The sequence below is a fragment of the Babesia bigemina genome (assembly GCF_000981445.1).
Source record: "Babesia bigemina genome assembly Bbig001, chromosome : III".
NCBI lineage: Eukaryota > Apicomplexa > Aconoidasida > Piroplasmida > Babesiidae > Babesia > Babesia bigemina.
In genome coordinates, this window is record NC_027218.1 from 3,046,165 (window position 1) to 3,065,289 (window position 19,125).

General features: G+C 46.7%; 6 protein-coding genes across 6 annotated transcripts; 3 read left to right on the plus strand and 3 right to left on the minus strand.

Annotated features, from left to right (window-relative positions):
• Positions 1 to 269: 269 nt before the first annotated feature.
• On the plus strand, positions 270 to 953 carry BBBOND_0312450 (hypothetical protein; the record flags this gene model as incomplete). The annotated part of the gene is made up of 4 exons (XM_012914074.1): positions 270 to 364; positions 387 to 431; positions 700 to 847; positions 915 to 953. 4 exons carry the CDS (start codon positions 270 to 272, stop codon positions 951 to 953), a joined length of 327 nt encoding a protein of 108 aa, XP_012769528.1.
• Positions 954 to 1,738: 785 nt separating this feature from the next.
• BBBOND_0312460 (hypothetical protein) lies at positions 1,739 to 2,914 on the minus strand (the record flags this gene model as incomplete). The annotated part of the gene is made up of 4 exons (XM_012914075.1): positions 1,739 to 1,922; positions 2,004 to 2,139; positions 2,251 to 2,400; positions 2,863 to 2,914. 4 exons carry the CDS (start codon positions 2,912 to 2,914, stop codon positions 1,739 to 1,741), a joined length of 522 nt encoding a protein of 173 aa, XP_012769529.1.
• A 354-nt stretch (positions 2,915 to 3,268) lies between these two features.
• Positions 3,269 to 8,221, plus strand: BBBOND_0312470 (hypothetical protein; the record flags this gene model as incomplete). The annotated part of the gene is made up of 1 exon (XM_012914076.1): positions 3,269 to 8,221. One exon carries the CDS (start codon positions 3,269 to 3,271, stop codon positions 8,219 to 8,221), a length of 4,953 nt encoding a protein of 1,650 aa, XP_012769530.1.
• A 2,760-nt stretch (positions 8,222 to 10,981) lies between these two features.
• Positions 10,982 to 11,515, plus strand: BBBOND_0312480 (hypothetical protein; the record flags this gene model as incomplete). The annotated part of the gene is made up of 1 exon (XM_012914077.1): positions 10,982 to 11,515. One exon carries the CDS (start codon positions 10,982 to 10,984, stop codon positions 11,513 to 11,515), a length of 534 nt encoding a protein of 177 aa, XP_012769531.1.
• Positions 11,516 to 12,603: 1,088 nt separating this feature from the next.
• Positions 12,604 to 14,202, minus strand: BBBOND_0312490 (hypothetical protein; the record flags this gene model as incomplete). Its single annotated transcript, XM_012914078.1, has 1 exon — positions 12,604 to 14,202. The coding sequence occupies one exon, from the start codon at positions 14,200 to 14,202 to the stop codon at positions 12,604 to 12,606; it is 1,599 nt and encodes a 532-aa protein (XP_012769532.1).
• Positions 14,203 to 15,816: 1,614 nt separating this feature from the next.
• Positions 15,817 to 18,675, minus strand: BBBOND_0312500 (hypothetical protein; the record flags this gene model as incomplete). The annotated part of the gene is made up of 1 exon (XM_012914079.1): positions 15,817 to 18,675. One exon carries the CDS (start codon positions 18,673 to 18,675, stop codon positions 15,817 to 15,819), a length of 2,859 nt encoding a protein of 952 aa, XP_012769533.1.
• Positions 18,676 to 19,125: the final 450 nt, after the last annotated feature.

The following is a 19,125-nucleotide window of genomic DNA, read 5'->3' on the forward strand; positions in this document are numbered from 1 at the left end:
TGGATGCCGCTGCGTCTCCTACGTGATGGCCAGTGGATGGCGTGGTTCTGTGACATTGATGTGAAAGATGAGAATTAGAAGCGTAATAATCAATGTATCTCACTTAGGCATTCATTAAGTTACACATGTAACACCAGTTGTAGGCACTGGCAATGTTGTACGGCCTGCGATAGGTGGAGTTGACTGCGCAACTGGTATCGGTTGACCTGCATGCCACGTCGAGCTTACAGTCGACATGCGTCAATATGGTTGTACTTCCGTGCTTATAGATGCATAGTTGTGAGGATATTGGCATTGCGCTGGATGGAGATTGCCTGGTTGCTGGTGGAGCGCCGGTGGGAGACTGTCAGTGTTGGAGGGTGAGGTAAGTGGTACAGGTTTTGCAGGTTGAGGGGACTGGGAGGGGAAGATGGCGGGGAGGTGGGACGATTGTAAGTGTGAAAATAGATGTATAAAGCCTAATTGTAAGTGCTGTCCATATTGTTGTACTAAATGTCAAGGTTTGTGTCTTCACTGTGCCGAGTTTGTCCAACCGCGCAGAGGTGGATATCCGTGCCATACTTCGGGATGTGTTGGTTGTAAACCCTACGGTTGTTTATGTGAGTGTTGTCTACGTAAAGAAGCTGAAGCTGCCCGTCGACAACTTGCCGCCGGTCAACAGCTTCGCTCTGGTTCACTCGGTTCCTCCTCTGCCCGCAGCGCTCAGCTTCAAACCTCCGCTGAAGATCGTAGCACCAACCCCTCTAATACATCATCCTCACCCGCCCCTTACATCATCGTCCCAGTCGCCCTCGTCATCGTCGTCATCTGCGTCATGATCTACTTCCGCATCCGGCCGTTCCACAGGGTGCGGTATCTACTGCGCAGCTGATCACAATAACCTAACTGGCAACTGACATCTAATGTCTAGACAGAGTAATGATTGCGTTGATGACAAATCACATGAGCAGTGAGGTGACCAAGCACCTGACCAAGGTGGTGACCTTAACGTCAACCTTAATTTTGTCAATGCGTTGTCACGTTGGTTACTTGTGAGAGGTGGCTACGTCATCTCACTGTGAAGCCGAGTCATTGGCCACCGAAGTAGGCAGCTGGTAAGTGCTGTGTTACATGAGTCCTTATGTAGTTGCTGTGTCACTAGTTGAGATGCCAGCAATAGGATCCACCGGGTTGTGACGTGATGGCCAACGGATGGCGAGGTTGTGACATTGATGGTAATAGTGCAAATGAGAAACACGATAACTAAGTAATGTGGTTCACTTAGGCACTCATTATGACAGAAATGTTACAGCAGTCCTAGGCACTGCCAACGTTGGACAGTCTGTGATGCTTGGAGTTGACTCCTCCGATGGCACAGGTTGACCTGCATGTCACTGCTAGGATCCCGTTCACATGCGTTGAGTAGGTCAAATATCCGTTATTATAGCTACAAGGCCGTAATGTGGCAGCTATTCGCGGGACGACGGGCGCCTGTCTGATGTTGAAGCTGGTGGGAGCCCAGTTGCGTTGCTCAGTTGCGTGTTGATGAGTGGTTGGTGAGTGCGTTGCTTAAGTGATTGATATGTTCGCAGGTTGAGGGTACTGGGAGGGAGAGGGGAAGATGGGAGGGAGGATTATAAGGAACGGAGATCCGTGTGAGAAATGTGGTTACCGATGTCGAAGGGCTGAAGAGTGTAATTGCTGTCCCTGGTGTTGTAAAGAATGTAATAAGGACAGTTATGACATTTGCGAAGTATGTTTAGGGCTTGTCTGGATGCGCAAGGGAGGCAAGAAACTTTACGAGTGCGCTACTTTCGATTGTCCAACCAAATGTAAAGGCAACGAGTACAAATGTGGATGTAAATGTTGTCTGCAAAAATGTAAAGATCAGCCTGAATTCTGCAAAGCCCCTGTTCTTCCGCCTCCCGTTCCTTCCATCGGTCCTGAGCCTCGGACCAGTGAACAACCTGGTGCCAGCGGTCACGATAACTCAATCAACAACCCTGGTACAAAAGCCTCCACACCTTCCCCCCCTCCCTACTCCGCCATCGCCGCCGTCATCGTTGCCATCATCGTCGCCATCATCCTGCTCGACCTGTGCATCTTCCGCTTCCCGGTGTGCCGCAACATCCGCGATTTCCTCGTACGCAAGATACCCTTCTGCATCGCGTTTTACAGCTAATCTCAACAATTCATTAGCGCTGAAATTGTTAATCCAAATCCCAGTGATCACCTAACTGGCAACTGACATCTAATGTTGTAGATAGTAACGATTGCGTTGATGACCAATCACTTGAGCAGTGAGGTGACTACTTCCCCCTCCCCCGCTTCTTACTTCATCGCCGCCGTCGCCCTCATCATCGTCGTCATCTGCGTCATGATCGTCTTCCGCATTCGGCCGTTCCACAAGCTCCGCGATTTCTGCGCCCACAAAATGAACGGTTTACATCGCACTCATTAATAAACTCCGACACTTCGTACTATCGCACTCAGCTCACAGTATTGTAGATCAACCGTACACGGCTTGTCTAATGACGTATTATTAAATACAATATGATCGTTTATTTAAGGTGTTCAGCTATATGTTAACAAACTACATTGACACAGCATTGAGTCAGCGGTTGCAGGTTGGATGCAATTGTCCAGTATGAGATGTTATACGTATTATACAGAACTATGCGAAACGTTGAGCACACGTTATCAGAACATATAATTCCGCTACGTGCAATATTTATGAACTCCTCATGTCATTCACCTAACCTACCTAACAACGTAGAACATAATCCGTTGCTTGTGTGGTTAACTAATTAAATTGTTGACATAATGCCTTCGCTACTCGTCTATCTCTACACTGAATCATCATTACTAACGCCATCCTCCCACCTTGCTCCGCCTTCTCACTCCAGCATGGCTGCCTTGCCTTGTCGCTTTCCATCCTCAGGTGAGTGGTATGTCTATAGGATTCGTGTGATGGTTCATGGATTTTGCATAGATGCTTAGGTGTGTCATTGTCTTAGTATGATGCGTATTAGTGTTATTCAGCGTCTCACTTCATAGCCCTTTCACTCAGCGCACTTAGTTGTCTGCCATGCTGTGTTAAGCGGCGTCACCTTAGAGGTGTGATCACCCTAGTGTTCACCAGTTCACACAGTCCTGGAGGCTGAAAGTGGTGGTTTGTAAGAGTGGATTAAAGGCGTGATCACTCTAGTGTTTTCCAGTTCAGATCGTCCTGGAGGCTTGAAGTGGAGTTTTGTAGGTGTGGATTAGTGGGAGTTTGGGGGTGGACAAGATGGCGGCTAAGAGCACTCCCTCAGTCGCGGGTCATGGAGTTAAGTTGGACACTCTTAGGGACTGTCTCCAGTTCCTGGAGTGGTTAAATCATACTAAAAGGAGTGGTGCTAGAACCCAGCTGGCGGGTCGGCTAGCTAGACTACTCGAGAAGAAGTATAATGATGTTAACCGAAATCAAATTGAATCCGCACTGTCGCACTTCCTCAATGAAGTCTCAAACTTTTATAAGAAGCTGTGCAATAGAGCAGATCACGGTACACAAAAACCACAAACCGCTATACGTACCCTCAACGCCCTGCTAGAGTGCGTAAACAAATTGCTTGCCGCCTTCTACTTTTTGCGATACCGTGTTGATGGGGGGTTCAAGGCTATGGGCGGAGGGGATTGGAAAGATGAGTCGGTTGGGATGATTGCACTCTACGCTAAACGCAATCTACAGGTGGATCAAATTAGGAAATATGCCAATGTTATTGATAGGTATTTCATTGATACAGACAGCGGTGAATACGGAGTCATCCCCGGAGGATTCGGGGCCAACGAATTGAAAGATAGTTATATGCTCCCACATGGAGAGGGTTATGCCAGTGGTAGCGAGATGGCAAAGGACCTTGGAAATCTGTTGGACAAAAATCGGCACGTGAATAATCTGTTCCTCGATGTTTATTCCACCACAGTGGTTGGTAATCATGGAACCGACACTCCGAACATCGCCAATGCTCTTCGATTAGTGCGTGATTTTTGTAGGATATTCGGAAAAGTGACAGATCCGCAAGATTTTAAGAACCATTTATATTCGAAAGATAGATGCATTGAATTGCCGCAATTACAAGCACATTGCCAAAAACTTATTGTGCCACTTGAAAAAATTTTTAGGGAAAAGCGATTTTCCTTCACCGGATATGCGCGAGATCTTAAAGGCCTTAGCGAAAACCATATCGCCAAGAAAATGGCGAGTTGGTTTAAAGCAAATTTGTTCGAAGTGAAGGAGAAGTTGAAAAGAATTAAAACCCTTAGTAGCATTAAGAACTTTAAAAATGCATCTTTTCAGAGGGGCGCAGTCCTCCCTAAGAATGCTAAAGAGCTTGCCGACTATTTTACGCACAATTTCTTTCCCTACGGATTCACATTTCATGGCCATGATTTTAACAAATGGACGAATGCGTATCAGATATTGACTCAGGATTGGAATGGTGTAATTAGTGATCTTAATAGAGAAGGTGACGGTTTGGATAAGCTAGTTGACATTTTGAATGGGGCGAAGTGTAGACTCGAAAACGAAAAACGAAAAGGAAAAGGAACAGGGACAGAACAAGTAAAAGCAGCGGAAGAGGCTGACGACGGCGAGCCTGACCCTCCGGCTGAAGATTCAGATGTAGAGTCCGAGGATGAAAAAGATGAACAGTTATTGGATGAAGATCTTCCTGCCGCCACCAAAACCGAGGCCGCCAAGCCTGTGATGACCAAAGCCGAGGCGCCGAAGCCAGCGGCACCAAAACCCGATGCAGCACAGAACCAGGGCAAGAAGGCGGAGGGAGCACAGAACCAGGGCAAGAAGGCAGAGGGAGATACAAGTCAAAATGGTCAGAGTGAAGCAAAGTCTCCTAGTTCACGAGTTTCACAGGTGGTACAAACTCAGCCTTCAAGTAATTCAAGTGCAGACTCTGCGTCATCTGGTGTCGCTGATCCCAGTAGTGGTCAGGGTCCGGTTTCTCAGGCGGGTTCTGCTGACGCTGGTCAACCAGGTGTTCAAAAGGCTCCGAAACGTCCAGTCGGTGATACTGCGGCGCCCACTGACACGGCTTCTGGTTCAGGAAGCGTTGGAGCTGGAGGGGGTGGAGATAGTGGAGAGAATGGGCATAATCCAGTTAAAAAGTGCCTGGAACCCAATATCGAAAATCTTTGGAACCATAGAGAAGGCAAAACGGCTCTAGAATTCTGTGAGGTAAAATATAAGAAACCTTCACGTGTTCCCATAAATGGCCAAAAGACTCCTCAGCAACTTTGGGATGACTATGAGAAAAAAAAGGAAGAGGAAGAACGGAAAACCCAAAACGCTTATAACACCTATGTACGTCAGATGAAGCAAATGCCGAATTATTCATCTGCTCTAAATGGATCTGCAGTCAACACTCCGTTTGACGGAACAGCGATATCTGAGAGCTCGAAGGTTTCACGGCAGCAAAATAATGCCGAACATATTCAACAAACCTACCATAGCATTATATACAATCAGCAAAAATCAGATAAGAAGATGCATGACATGATACAGAAATCGGTGCAACGCAAAAAAGATGAAGACACACAGTGGATAAAAAAACGCATATACGGGAGTCATGAGTTAGCCGTAGGTGGTATTCAGACAACCACACCAAATCATCACCCCGTTGATTCATCATTATTTGACTTTGAGAAACCAATTGGTAGAGATGTAAGCAAATTTCCCGAATTTACAACAAATATCATCGATGATATTAAATCTAAGGTACGACCTACCCAAAGTACAGACTACGCGACAGGGTATGCTACAGCAGATTCCAGAGGCATACCGAATTTCACTGGTCTACAGGGTTCCTTTGCTAATGGTATTGTTATGGGGCATCCGATAAAACAACCGAAATTGCCGAAGACGTATCCACCGGTGCCTGAGGTTTTGGGTTTGACTGTAGACGCTGTTCCCAATCATAAATTTGTGCGATCTCCTCCACTCTCAGGTGACCCGGTGATACCACCGTCTCAGTCCGCAGAGCATCATTCCCCTGTTCCCACGCAACCTGAACCTACCTTAACTACTATGTACATTAGCGGAAGTGAAATTAACCCAACGTCTATTCCAACCGCCGATATCCCGACAGACTTTCGCGACTTTAATTCATTGGTGTCAGAACCCATAGGCAATCCTATTTCGGACCCCAACATAGGACGTCGCATGGCACCTATCGATAGTTCCAATCTTCCTTGGCAACGTGCTCATGCACCCGACAAATCGCCAATCAAAGTTGCGCTTGACCAGACAATTGAAAAAATGTTGAATGTGTCCACCACAGACCTGACAGGGTCCACAAAAAACGATGCCAACGTTCCCGCTCCTCAGAAAATTGACCCCCCAGTGCCACCATCTCTTATCACATCATGGACCATTCCTAACACTGAAAAACGTTTTCCCTCTCCAACCTTCCCACCCTCTCAACTGCCTAAAATCGCAGCCAACGCTACCACCACGAAAATTCCACACGAAGAAATCGCAGCGTATCCTGGCGAGTTCTATCCCTTGGTCTCTGAAGCAACCGGCGATAGTATTTCTCATCCTAAGCACTTTTCTCCTACGTCACCTATTGCAATTTCGAAACCCACTGTTCCCCCGCTTCCCACCAAAGTTTATCCTCCTCATAGTGGGCAGTTTGACGACCAATTTATGGGAAGCATACCAGACATCCACGGTGCCCCAATTACAGAAGATACAAACAAGATACAAATGGCTAGAGTTCAAGACACTTTGGACTTTAAATTGTCGTTACCAGCAGAACCGATGGGCCACCCTATTCCATATGATAATAAGGATCCTCCGGTGCAAGGTCCGCCGCCAAGATTCAAGCCGCCGGATGTAAGCGGCAGTGTCACTACCGGGTTTATTGGCGGCGTTGAGTCATGGCGAAAAAAGGAAGTTATGTACAATAATATAAAAAGGGATCTTGAAGCGCATAAGCAGGCGTTGGCGAACGACCAAGACCGGAGAATCAAAGAGGCACAACGATACGGAGAAGGATTTAAAAACATGGTACATATGCACGACGATGACAGGAACCAACATCTACTTGATGATGTACAAGAATCAACAGAAACACTCAAGTTTCCATCACCACGCAAACTTCAAAATATTTTATATCCCAACGAGAAACCATATGTTGCTCCGCCTGTTATTGAAACATTGCCCCATGGTTTACAGTCAACTGAAGCAACCGGGGATGTGTCTAAAACGTTTATTGATGTCAAAGATTCCGAGTCGCTTCCAGAAGTCGGCTTGTCCGTCGACGTATTAAAACACTCACCGTTTCAGCCTCTGAATGACTACGATTACGGCCGTACATTGATGCCGCCTCCGGTAGTAGCAGGGGTTCAACTTGCGAGCACCCTTGATTCAGCTAGATTGGTATCAGAGCGAAGCATCCCACTTTTTGCAAATCCACACCTTTGCACTGACCCCTGGTCCGTTTCCACATCCGCTTCCTCCACCGATACCGTTCAACCACCTACCTCCCCTCCCCCAGCTATCGACCGTCTGCCCCCGCCCAAAACAGTTCGGGAAATGCTCTGCTGGTTTGTTGGATTGAGTCAATATGGACTTATTGGAGTGGTTACGGAACATGTTTACAGCCTTCTGAGGGAACTTAACAAAGATACTTCCCATCCTACTGATGCCATCGACGTCACCGGGGATCTCTCGACGTTGGACGCCTCCATGGTCACCGCCAAACTGACCGAGGCGTGTCTCTACTCAGCCACCGTTATCTACAGAATAAAGCATCGTGATGATTACGCAGCCTATAAAAAGTTTAAGTTTGAATCAGTTTACAGTAACCTTCATTATTCCCCCGACCCCGCCGGTCTCCTCTGCCAGCTGCGTGATTACGTCTACGCCTGCCACCACCAGTTGGAATTCCTGAAAGCGCAGTCTAGTCGGGACAAACTAAGTGGTGGGTGGGAAAATTATGAGTACGGCAGTGATATCACTGCTTCCAAGTCTCCCCTCCAGGCGTTCCTGACTGACGACTGGGGCTCCACCTTCGAGACTCACCCCTTCGACCCGTGCAACCTGTGCCTCAAGAGCAGGGTCCGGATGGGATTTCAAATGGAAGATTTGCCTGAGAATAAACAAACTGGCGCCACCCTTTCCTCCATCCTCACTCCCAGCTGCGGCGGTGAGGGCCATGATGCGCTAGTCGACGCAAGATAGTAATTATTGCCCTACGTGATAATAGGTTGCCTTGTGAGACATTGTGATGCAGTGGTGGATATGTCTATTCGCGCATAGCTTACAGTGGCATGGCCGTCGTCGAATGTATATAGCTGCGATAACTACTCTGTTTAGCCACGGCATAATAAACGTGCAGCAAGCTACTACATGTATTACGACCGTGCTATCAATTGGACGTTATCACATTAACACCGGGTTTGACATTTATTTTATGAGCTATCTGGACTGGGTGAGGCTGTGATAAGTTTGGTCAGGTTACGACAGATCATTGAAGATGAGGTTTAGAATCACGGAATGCGTCACGTAGTCGGCCGAAAGTCTCGCCAAGACTTTGGTTGTATTGTCTACCGAGGACATAAAATACTAATACAACGATGGCTGGGAATAAAATCAAGCCGATGGGAACGCCAATGCCTATGGCAATGCCCAAGCACTTTGCACCCCCATTGCACGCTGGCTGACTACAACCAGGGCAATTACCCATCTTCCCTTACTTGACAACCAACCCTGCACAGTAATCAACAACGCACCTCAGCTCACTAACACTCTCAGCAACCGACAATACACAATGCCCATACCCCCACTCCTATCTTGCCATCCACCATTTGCTGGGGCAACCATATATCCGGATATCCCAACGCTGACATGACATGAATATCCAATATTACCCCCATGTTGCAAGGAGCATGCTGACAATCAAGTGACACGTCCATCTCGACAATACCGGCGTCTCCTGTCTAGGCGTATAAGCGGATACGAATCAATGGGCAACGTGCTGGCAAAGCTTCATAATCTCAATTATTAGCACATATGCGATGTTAGATACCAACCTCCACTGCCTTTCGTAACACTTATGAATTCATGTTAGCTTAACAAATACTCCTTGACAAATGCCAATTCCACAACTTCGTTGATCTGCCTCTGTCCACGACACAACTCGGCTCCACGCCAATCCTTTCAGCCACTTGCATCCCCTCCCAGACAGGGCGCCTTGTAACTGGTGAGAGGTATGCCGCTTCTCCCGAGCTTTCTCCTGCACCATGATCCATCCACTGGACAACGGCATGGCCTAGGACGTGGTATCTAGTGTCACTCTGATGCTCCAGTGTGCCTCTTGGCCGGGCACCTCCAGTCCCGGTTTGCGGGCTACTAGCACTACTCTTCCCAACCCCCTACCGTGTCCTCGCTACATAGCGTCGCTGTTGGTTTCTACCTCCATGACGGAGTGTACTTATTTGGAGAGCTTACTTACGTGGTAAGTCATTGTTAGGCTCTCCCTCCAGGGTAGTGCGTCGGTCCTCCCGTGGTATTAAGTGTGCGGCGGCTCCGTTGTCCGGCCTCCCCGCTTCCTTTCCACACTTAGGGTCATTTCCACTGCCTCAGGGCGTATGCGGCAGCTTTTGCTATCAACACATGTATCGAAATTATATTGAGCGCGATGAACTGTGTTGCATTTTACATTGCCTCTGAAGCTTCCGACGTATCCACACATCAGGGGTCACCTGGTGCGCACATAAAAGCGTCTGACGCATAAGCATACGTCATCATTGGACGCATGAAGTGTCTTATTCATGTCGCGGTAACTACACAAAAAAGTGTTCATAACCAATTGCACAGCGCATCGTTGAGTCACCATCATAATGATATCACCTGCAGCAAAAAGGAACGTGGCACAACAGTGAGAAAACGCGGCGCCAACACTACCCCTTTGCGTTATGATTAGACCACTCACAGCGTTGTTTAAGCGTAATGAGACATTGGTGATTAAACCAGTCAATGAAAATTGATGACTGGCTGAGGCCGACCGATGTGCCCAACACAGATGCTACGTAACCATTGGGTTCGTTAATGAAATGTGGCATAAATACACTGGTACCAGTATACTGCATTTTAAATATGAATGATATGGCCTGCAATCATGATTTAAGTCGAAACTGCGGCAACCGTCTGGCGCAATCCACATCACCAAACCGAAGCTGTCATTCACTTCACTAAGGCACTTAGATGCCAGGCGCGGAAACAAGTTGTAAGTGTGTCTTGACTTATTATCACGATGTACAGAAATGCCGACGCGGCTGCGCTCATTGATCACTTAAGACCTAATGAAGGCAGTGCGTGACAAAGTGGATTGTGAAGCTGGGTGGCTGGTCGGTCACCCATGTTGGTATCTTGCGACTACAGTGATAGGCCAATAAGAGGCATACGTCTTAGGTGATTATATGGCGCAAGATAACAATTGGATCCGTGGATAGGCGACGGCTTAGGCACTGATAGGCGAGATGGCCAGTGAACGGCTGAGTGACGTGACATAGACGCCAACGGTGTAAACAATAAACATATTAACAACGCTTTGTGGTTCATCAATGAACTTATCAGCAAGCAAATTTGGTGACATTCAGAAGCGCCTGCGCCAACGTTGTACTGTCCTTGATGGTTTGAATTGACTGCCCAACTGGTGCTAGTTCATCTGCATGCCGTAGTCAGGATACAATTGACATGCGCCAAGTTGGCAATATTTCGGTGACGTTATCTGTATCTTAGTGATGTAACCAGCGGTGCACTGGATGGCAATCACCCGGCTGCTACGGCGGCGCCGATGGGAGACAGCAGTGTCTGGCTGAGGTGCGTGCTCATGAGTGCATTTGGCGACTGCGTTGCTGCGGCGCGTGTTCATGAGTTGTTGATGAGTGTTGCTGAGGTGATTGATATGCTTGCAAGTTGAGGGGACTGGGAGGGGAGATGGGGATAACCATAAGGTACGGTGCTCGTTGTAATGAGTGTGATTATGTATGTAAAACTTATCAAGAGTGTAACTGCTGTCGTTGGTGCTGTAAAAAATGTAAGACTAGCAGTGGTTGCTATCTATGTTACGATGGTTTTTTCTACAGGAACTCAGGTAACAAGGACTGCCATCCTAAAGGATGTAAATCCCAAACTCAACAGTGTCCCGACTTTAACACATGTGGATGTACATGTTGTCTCGCTAAACGTCCGCGTGCAGAAGTTGCCGCCGTCACCCTTTCATCCCCCGGTGCTGAGTCTCAAACCCGTGCACTAAGTGGTACCAGCAGTCAAAATGATTTCATCGACGACCTTCATGAACAAGACTCCACACCTTCCCCCCCTCCCTACTCCGCCATCGCCGCCATCATCGTTGCCATCATCGTCGCCATCATCCTGCTCGACCTGTGCATCTTCCGCTTCCCGGTGGGCCGCAACATCCGCGATTTCCTCGTACGCAAGATACCCTTCTGCATCGCGTTTTACAGCTGATCTCGACAAATTATTGGCGCATAAGTTGTTAATGCAAATCCCACTGATCACCTAACTGGCAACTTGAATGTATTATAATGCACGAATTCGTTGTTTAATTTGTTTGTAGGCAAAGCCGGTTATCACAGAAGTCGGCATCAACGGAGAGGTGTTGAAAACTGTGGTCAACGTAAAGCCAGTATGTCGCCATCGTACGGGTTGTGCTTAATCTGGCAGTGCGTTAGAGAAGTACCATCTCACGCATGTTTGGTGCAACACACGACCTATGGCTTCTGGGGTGTCTACTGAGTAGGGATAGAAGGCAAAGTTCAGCAGCAGCTCGAAAGAACAGATTCGTGTCCCGGTCCGTAGTTAGTCAACATTAGAATCCACACAAATCATTTCTAATATAACAAACATAACTATAGCGTGTTTTGTGCTCGCAGCTCTCCTCCACAATGCTACTGCCGCAGAATGCGGGTAGAAGCACGCCTCAACGTATGTTGAATCGACAAGGACACAATTGTCTCTGCATTTTGCAGCTTCACATGAGTAAAATGTCCGAATGCTGGATAGCCATTGTCTGGAGACCTGCGGTTTATGAATAATGCTGAACGCTATCCACATTTGCTCGGGTTGACGAGATCACTACCTCTTGGCGTACCTTGGTGACAGACGTTGAAGCGCTTATGGGCGTGTGGTAAGTGCAAAGTATTTTGACCGTCGGGCCTAGTGCCACTTCACAGCTTCACATTTGATCGCACTTACCCTCCTGAGCGCAGCTGGTATTATTGAGCCCCGAATACGCAACCATGTTGCTCATTCTTGTCGTAAATTGCGTAATTATTGGGGTTTAAAATTGTCTAGTTGCTATATCCCGTGAAGCGGTGGGAGGCGGCACTGCACGGTCTCATAGGGGTGACATCTAAAACGTCCGGTCATTATACGGCAAATATTGTGTACGAATTCCAATCGCGTACAGGCAGTAAGTGTACGAAACGAGCGATCACCATCCATAGGGTACATAACAACTCTACCACATTGTCGCCCATAAACAGCGCGGGCGTCCAATGTTATAACTACCCAAGTTCGGTATGCGGCCTATGAAATCATATCACCGCGATTACACCAACTGCTACCATTGTCCGAATCACCGTGATAGCAGTTGTCAAAAATCCTGACGACCGTTTATACAAATTGATAACATTTACGCGGAGAGCGATCTTTTCTGCTGGTTGCTCAGAGCTCGATTCACCCGAAGCTCCACTTTCAGTTATCGATGGCTTTTGCGCGTTCTGCATTTGTGAGGGTTCGTCGCAAATTGTTTTTGAAATCTTCGATGTGGTTATGGTTTCACCTCGCTCCTTTGTCAGTGGTAAACCTGCGCCCTCACCAAGACTAAGAATTGTTGGAGCTGTGGTGTTACTACTCTCCTTTGATTGTGGTAAGGATGTAGATTCCTTTGGAACGTATGCCGCTGATGAGGGTGGTGTATCCTGTGGTGAGGCAGTAGGAACGGTCGATTCCAATTGAGCTGGTTTCCTCTCCTTTTCAATTTTTTCCAGCATAGTTAGTATATCTGCTGTATTCAACTTGACATATTTCGCAGACATGGTAACTACAACAGGTCCGTACTCCTCGAATGATATCTCCAGTTGTCGTTGCTCGCGTATTAATTCGGATGCTTGAGGGGATTGAGGATCAATCACTTTCAGCATATCATTGATGTCGTTATAACGCTTGTGAATCGGCCATGCATATCTGATGTCTCTTAGGGTGTCATATAACTTGTCGTAATGCTCCTGAAATTTGAGAATCAACTCAGTATTTAAAATCGGAGGGCTACCTGCTGCGTAAAAATTGATGTCATTCATTAAGGGCTCGTGTAAAATTTCCTCTATTTTGTTAGCCATTGCTTGAATCTCATGCAAAGTTTGTAGTATTTCCCGATCGTTGAGTAATACTCGCATCGTCTCATTACCTTCATCAGAACTTAAGTAACTTTGAGGCACATCACTGGGGATCATTCCTGTATTTTTCACGAAGTCTGCTGTGTTCACTGCTTGGTTTAGTCTGCTTCTTACCGATGACCCTGGAATATTATGCTCTGGCGCCGTTTGCGTATAGCCTGTATATTTTTGAATGAATAACTGTGCCTGTCTGATTGTTTCTCGGTACTTAGAGGCGTTGTAAAATTGGAAAATACCGGATGCCGTCCTTTCATTGCCTTTGAATTGCTCTGTTAGATTCTCCAAGGCGCTTCTAAGTTTAGCCGATAGTTCAGGTGTTAAATTTTTCCTTTTAAGTCCTCTAGATACGACACGGTACTTATCAAGAATATTTTTTAAGTCGGCGAAATATATATATCTACCAGTCACGTCTTGAACAGCATTCAACAGTTGACGGCATTCATGTATGGCTGCTTCTTTAACCTCCGGTGTGGCTTCAGAGGCAGACAATAAAGATGGCAATGTCTCAAAAAAGCCAAAGAGCACTCCATCTGGCCTAGTAAGTGTTACGAGGATTTTGACCTTACGATAAAACTCCTCATCCTCGGCGTAAAATGCAATACCTTCTAAAGGGTGATCTTCACCGCCCGAGTCACCGTTGGTGGGTAGTGCACTTATAGGTGATTCATTAAAGACGGTCACCCAAGAAAACATTAATGCTGCGATAGCTTGCGGAACGAAGTAGCCAAGAGGCTTCATTATCAACAATAAATAAATTGGGCCTTGCAAACACCTATATTTAAATTATAACCGCGCCACTATATGACACAGTGTCGCCCTTAACCTTCGAGACGAACTCCAACCTGCTTCTAAAATCAAATAACGCAGTTTGCGTGATAACCACTCGGCGTTTAACTAGGGCAGAAACGAATATGTGCATCAAATAATTTATGATGAGCGTATTTCTATGATATGTGAAATGTCGTATGTATGATATCCTGTGCTATTAGAGCTGCCGCGATTGTCACCGCGGCTCACTGGTGATTTTACTCGGCGATTAAAATGTTCGTGCCCCTGCATGTAGACAGAAATTAAGAAGCAAGGCATATATTATCCGCTCACACGTGAGATCACTATTCGTGTACTTAGTGTAGATGGTTTGCGCTCAGGCGTGGGTTAACTAAGGCGTGAGCCGACTTTTGTTCTTACACGTTGCTCACACCTTGCATATTACGGGCACCGAATGCTTACGGCGGCTCAACTAGCACTTAGACGCCTCACAGATCATGTCCAACACAAGCTCATCGTATCACTTGTTTGCAAGAAGCGACATTTATATTAGTATTTGATCACAACAGTCCTCAACGCTGTTTTGGAGGGCGTGCCTCAATTCGCTATTTAGAAATTGGCAGCGCTTTCCCAAGCCCATTATGGCGTCATAATTGTGGTCCATAGTGCAAAAAAGCAGCATGTAACGTATTTACAGCAACTATGTACAGCTGGTTACTAAGAACGTCAGTGAAAGCAGCACACATACTCCATGGCGACATCGCAATTCAGTTGGCTTCTCATCCCTTGCAAATTAAGTGTTATCTAATGACTAACTATCGTATTAAAAATGTACACGTGGTGTTAACATGACACTACTCACGACGTAAAGTCTCGCATCGCATCCATACATATGTCGAGGTCACTGGGATGCGTGTATTAACCCAGTTCATATACCTCCCGCAGTTTCTGCGCTTAACAAACCATGGTCTGATAGTTGAAATGAGATCTACTACTGTGTATCATTACCGAATTTTCCTTCACCCATACCTTCATGCTGTAGGCTGACTGATTCCGGTGAAACCTGAAAAATGGTAGCCTGAGGTGATCAAAATGACCTACTGCTGCATTACCTAACATATTGTGTATCGTACTGCGGAAATTTGATGAGCGGATAAAGCCATTCCGCCATGCCTACCCACCCGTGTTCTAACATGGCCACGCACTGACCGTAATTCTCTATCATGGCTGTTAGAATAAGTAAAGCTTACTATAAGGTGCGAGGCGAAATCCATTCTTGCGTATTAAAGTTATAGCCGATTTTTCAACGTGCGAGGATGAATGCGAAGAGCCACATCACACCTTCCCAATTCATTAGTCGTGCTAAGGCAACCAAGCTACAGTATGGCGTAATTGCACCCCAGCCTTATTACTGTGATCTTGGCTACTCACACAGATTGTAAAAAGCCGTGACAACACTACAGCACTCTGGTGAGTTATACGTCCAAAATTAATACTTTCTAGCAAACGGGTACGTTGCCACGGGAATACACAAATTAATAGACAATGATACACATATATTAATTTTCGGTGTCTGCTAAAGAGTTACCCGGGGCGATACTTAGATAAGTTGGTGTGATAGTTCACGATCTGTATGGTGGAAAGAATGACACCCTTGTTGGTGATGCAGCGGCACTCCAACGGCGGCGTCTGGAGCATCGTTTCGCCAGGTCTAACGAAGCCACTTCGGAACTTTAAAATGACGAAGTGATTGGATGTCGTCGCCGTGAAATAATCGGAGATGCTGTCTACTTCCTCCACTTCACCGTCCATGTCAACCTCGAAGAAACAACCGGGTGGGTAGAGAGAGTACGGCGGTGGGCAGTAGAATGCCGCTTCCTCAGCAGCGTTAATGTCTATCCTGCAACCGATTTCTTGACCGTTATCGTCGTAGAGTGTGGGCGTCTCTGGCTTGAACAACTCAGTGGACTCGTATGTAACACCGCAGCCTTGCATGTACGGGTCAGTGGTCTCGAAGTTAACACGAACCATATGCCACATCTCCAGATTGGCAGGCCCTACGACCTTCATATTAGGTAGAGATGGCGTATCGCTATTGACGGACAGTTCCGATCCTTCGGGTGCTATGCCGCAAAAAAATGCCATCGGGTAAGTTTCATAGTTCAGTGGATCCTTAGAAATCACGATGGCGCTCGCATCTGCTTGTAAGATCAATTTACGGCATGGTGATATAGTTGGGTCATGTTCTAAACCTATTTTCAATCCACCTGGAGTTATTACGAGTGAATCTTCGCGCTTTCTCTTTAAAACATCGAACGCTCGGCCAGTTTGGCTCACCAAGTAATGGAATTGCTCAGGTTGTCTTGGCATCCATGTTGCGGTTGAGTCACTATGGGCTTCAGAGGGTGGAGGAGAACATTGAAGGGGAGACGACTGTCTTTTACGACAATCCAGAGACACCGTGTCACCGACTTGCATCGTAACTGATGCTTCAACCACGTCATTTACCCTAAGCCATTCGGATAACGTGACTCCATCACTCGATGCTTCCGCATCCTTCCATGGGAGTAATACATAGGGAATACGCGATTTAGGAACACCCTGGGAAAAGATTTCGAAGACAAAGTCGCGGGGATAATGTGACTCGAATGCAATCCTATATTTTTCGTAACCACGTTGGTCGACACAGTAACATGCCTTACTGACTCTTATTTGGTGCACTGAATCAAAGTGGAGCTTTCTAAATCCTGGAAGGTGAGATTCCCGTACACGAGTCGAACCCATACCCATTCCAACAACACGATTATTGAGAAGATCGTATGATTCATAGCCACAATTCTTCGGCAACATCCGGTCTGATTTGCAGTAAATAACAGCAGGCTCACTCGCAACGTCAATAGGTACGCGGTATTCGTAAACGTCCCCTATACCATTTCCCTTACGTCTGACAGAGGTGTATTTTTTCTTCTTTTCTGGATTGAAGACGCTATATAGATCTACGTCTTTTTGTTTCACTACGTCGAAACCAAGATCGTCATATCTATGGGTGAACGCGAGGGCCAGACTGACGGTGGCTACTGTTCTATGTATACGGCCATGTTTAGCATTCACCATAGTCCAATGAAACTCAAACCGGTTTGCACCGTTTCGTAACGCCAGAGGTCTGCCCTTTCGGTACTTCAGCTTCACCTCTCCTCCCTCCACTTCGGAAACATCTAATTCGAGCGCATTGCCAGCCAGGGCTTGGTTGTACGGGACTTCTTCGTAGCTGTTGAAGTCATCAATTGATTTCAGTTGGCGCAGAATTTCCAAGTCTCTCGGCCCAAATCCGAGGTCGTTTGAATTGATACCCATCATTATTAAGTCAGACGTTTCGGAGTCCTTATCTATGATGAAAGTTGGGAACTTTATGGTCAACGTGCTTCCTGGATGGAGTACTACTGAACACCAAGGCCCACTTATGGGCCTCCTGCGGTGGCGGTCTAATAGTCCAGCGATGTCGCATGTATACACGTTTTGTGAACGGAAGTGAATAATGGACTTCACTTCATACGTGTCGCTATGTTTGCATATGCACATTTCATCATACTCAGGAAGTGCTAGGTCATTGAATATCCTACCTGTCATCCATACACGCACGTCTGTGCTAATTCTAGGAATTGCTGGCTCTGTGTACCAAGAGAGGAGACCGTTGCAGCCTGGGGGTTCAACAATACCGTCGCAAGTGAATCCGATCGTTCTTGTGGTCATCGGATCAACCACGCATGACATCACATCAGTACGTAGGTCCAGAGACACGTTGTTATCACGAGGAAACAATGGTGAATCGAGCATACCGCACCCGTAAAACCATCCACTTGTACGCCCTCTGTTCAAGAATAAAACACCTATATCCTTTAAGTTCCTGCCCACTCTGCGATGCAATGGCCGTGACGAATTCGGATGCGTGTCATCTGTAATGTCCGAAAGGTGGTAAATCTCACGCTCGATGTCATCGCTCACTACCAAAGTCTTCGGGCCGCAGATAAATATGAAACGGCTTTCGGTCATTGCCAATATTGGAACCTCTGGATATTTAAATTTCATAGCGATTCCCGAAGGAGTGGCTTCATACCGTCCGGCAAAGTACTTGAATTCGCTGCGTACCATATTTCTAATTTTACGAGAAGCAAGCTTGCCACTTTGCTTTACGTAACCATAGATTTTATCGCTCGGCATTTCACGTGGTCGAGGATGCCATGTGTACTCGATTCCTTTGTATTGGCGTGGACATATCGCAGTAGAATCGGGATAGACGCTGGTATCTACGCTACACTGAACGAAAAACCCATCGGCGAAGGCATCTGGATTAGAGAAGTCACAGACATTGGCTTCAATACGTATAATCGAATGTAGCGTTATGGCGCAAAATGCCGAGAGAACTGTCACTCCAAGTTTTGCCATGTTTATGTATTGTAATACAATATATGAACATGAACGTAGTGAATGCTTATGGCCAACACAGTTTAATGGCATATGAACCCAATTGCGACTCTGAAATTCACAATGTGTTGGGAATATGAGGGGGAATGGAGACCCAATTGACCCAGGTAGACACCGGTGAATTTTCTCGAACGTCTCCAACCTCCAGGATCAATATGTGAACTGCTGTCTCCTGAGACAGCAGTTCACTAATGATAAAAACATGCATGATTATTGACATTACAATCTGAAAACCATGTGCAGTATACTCGCTGGAGATGGAGGTTTCGCCCAACCAAACAAGGTGCATCTACAGTACGGCATAGCCATCATCACCATCTTGGAAAGAGGGATAACCAACCCATGCGAGCTACTGGAGACGGGGACACAATGTAGGCGGAAGCACGAATAGCTAATCTAGGACGTGAAGAC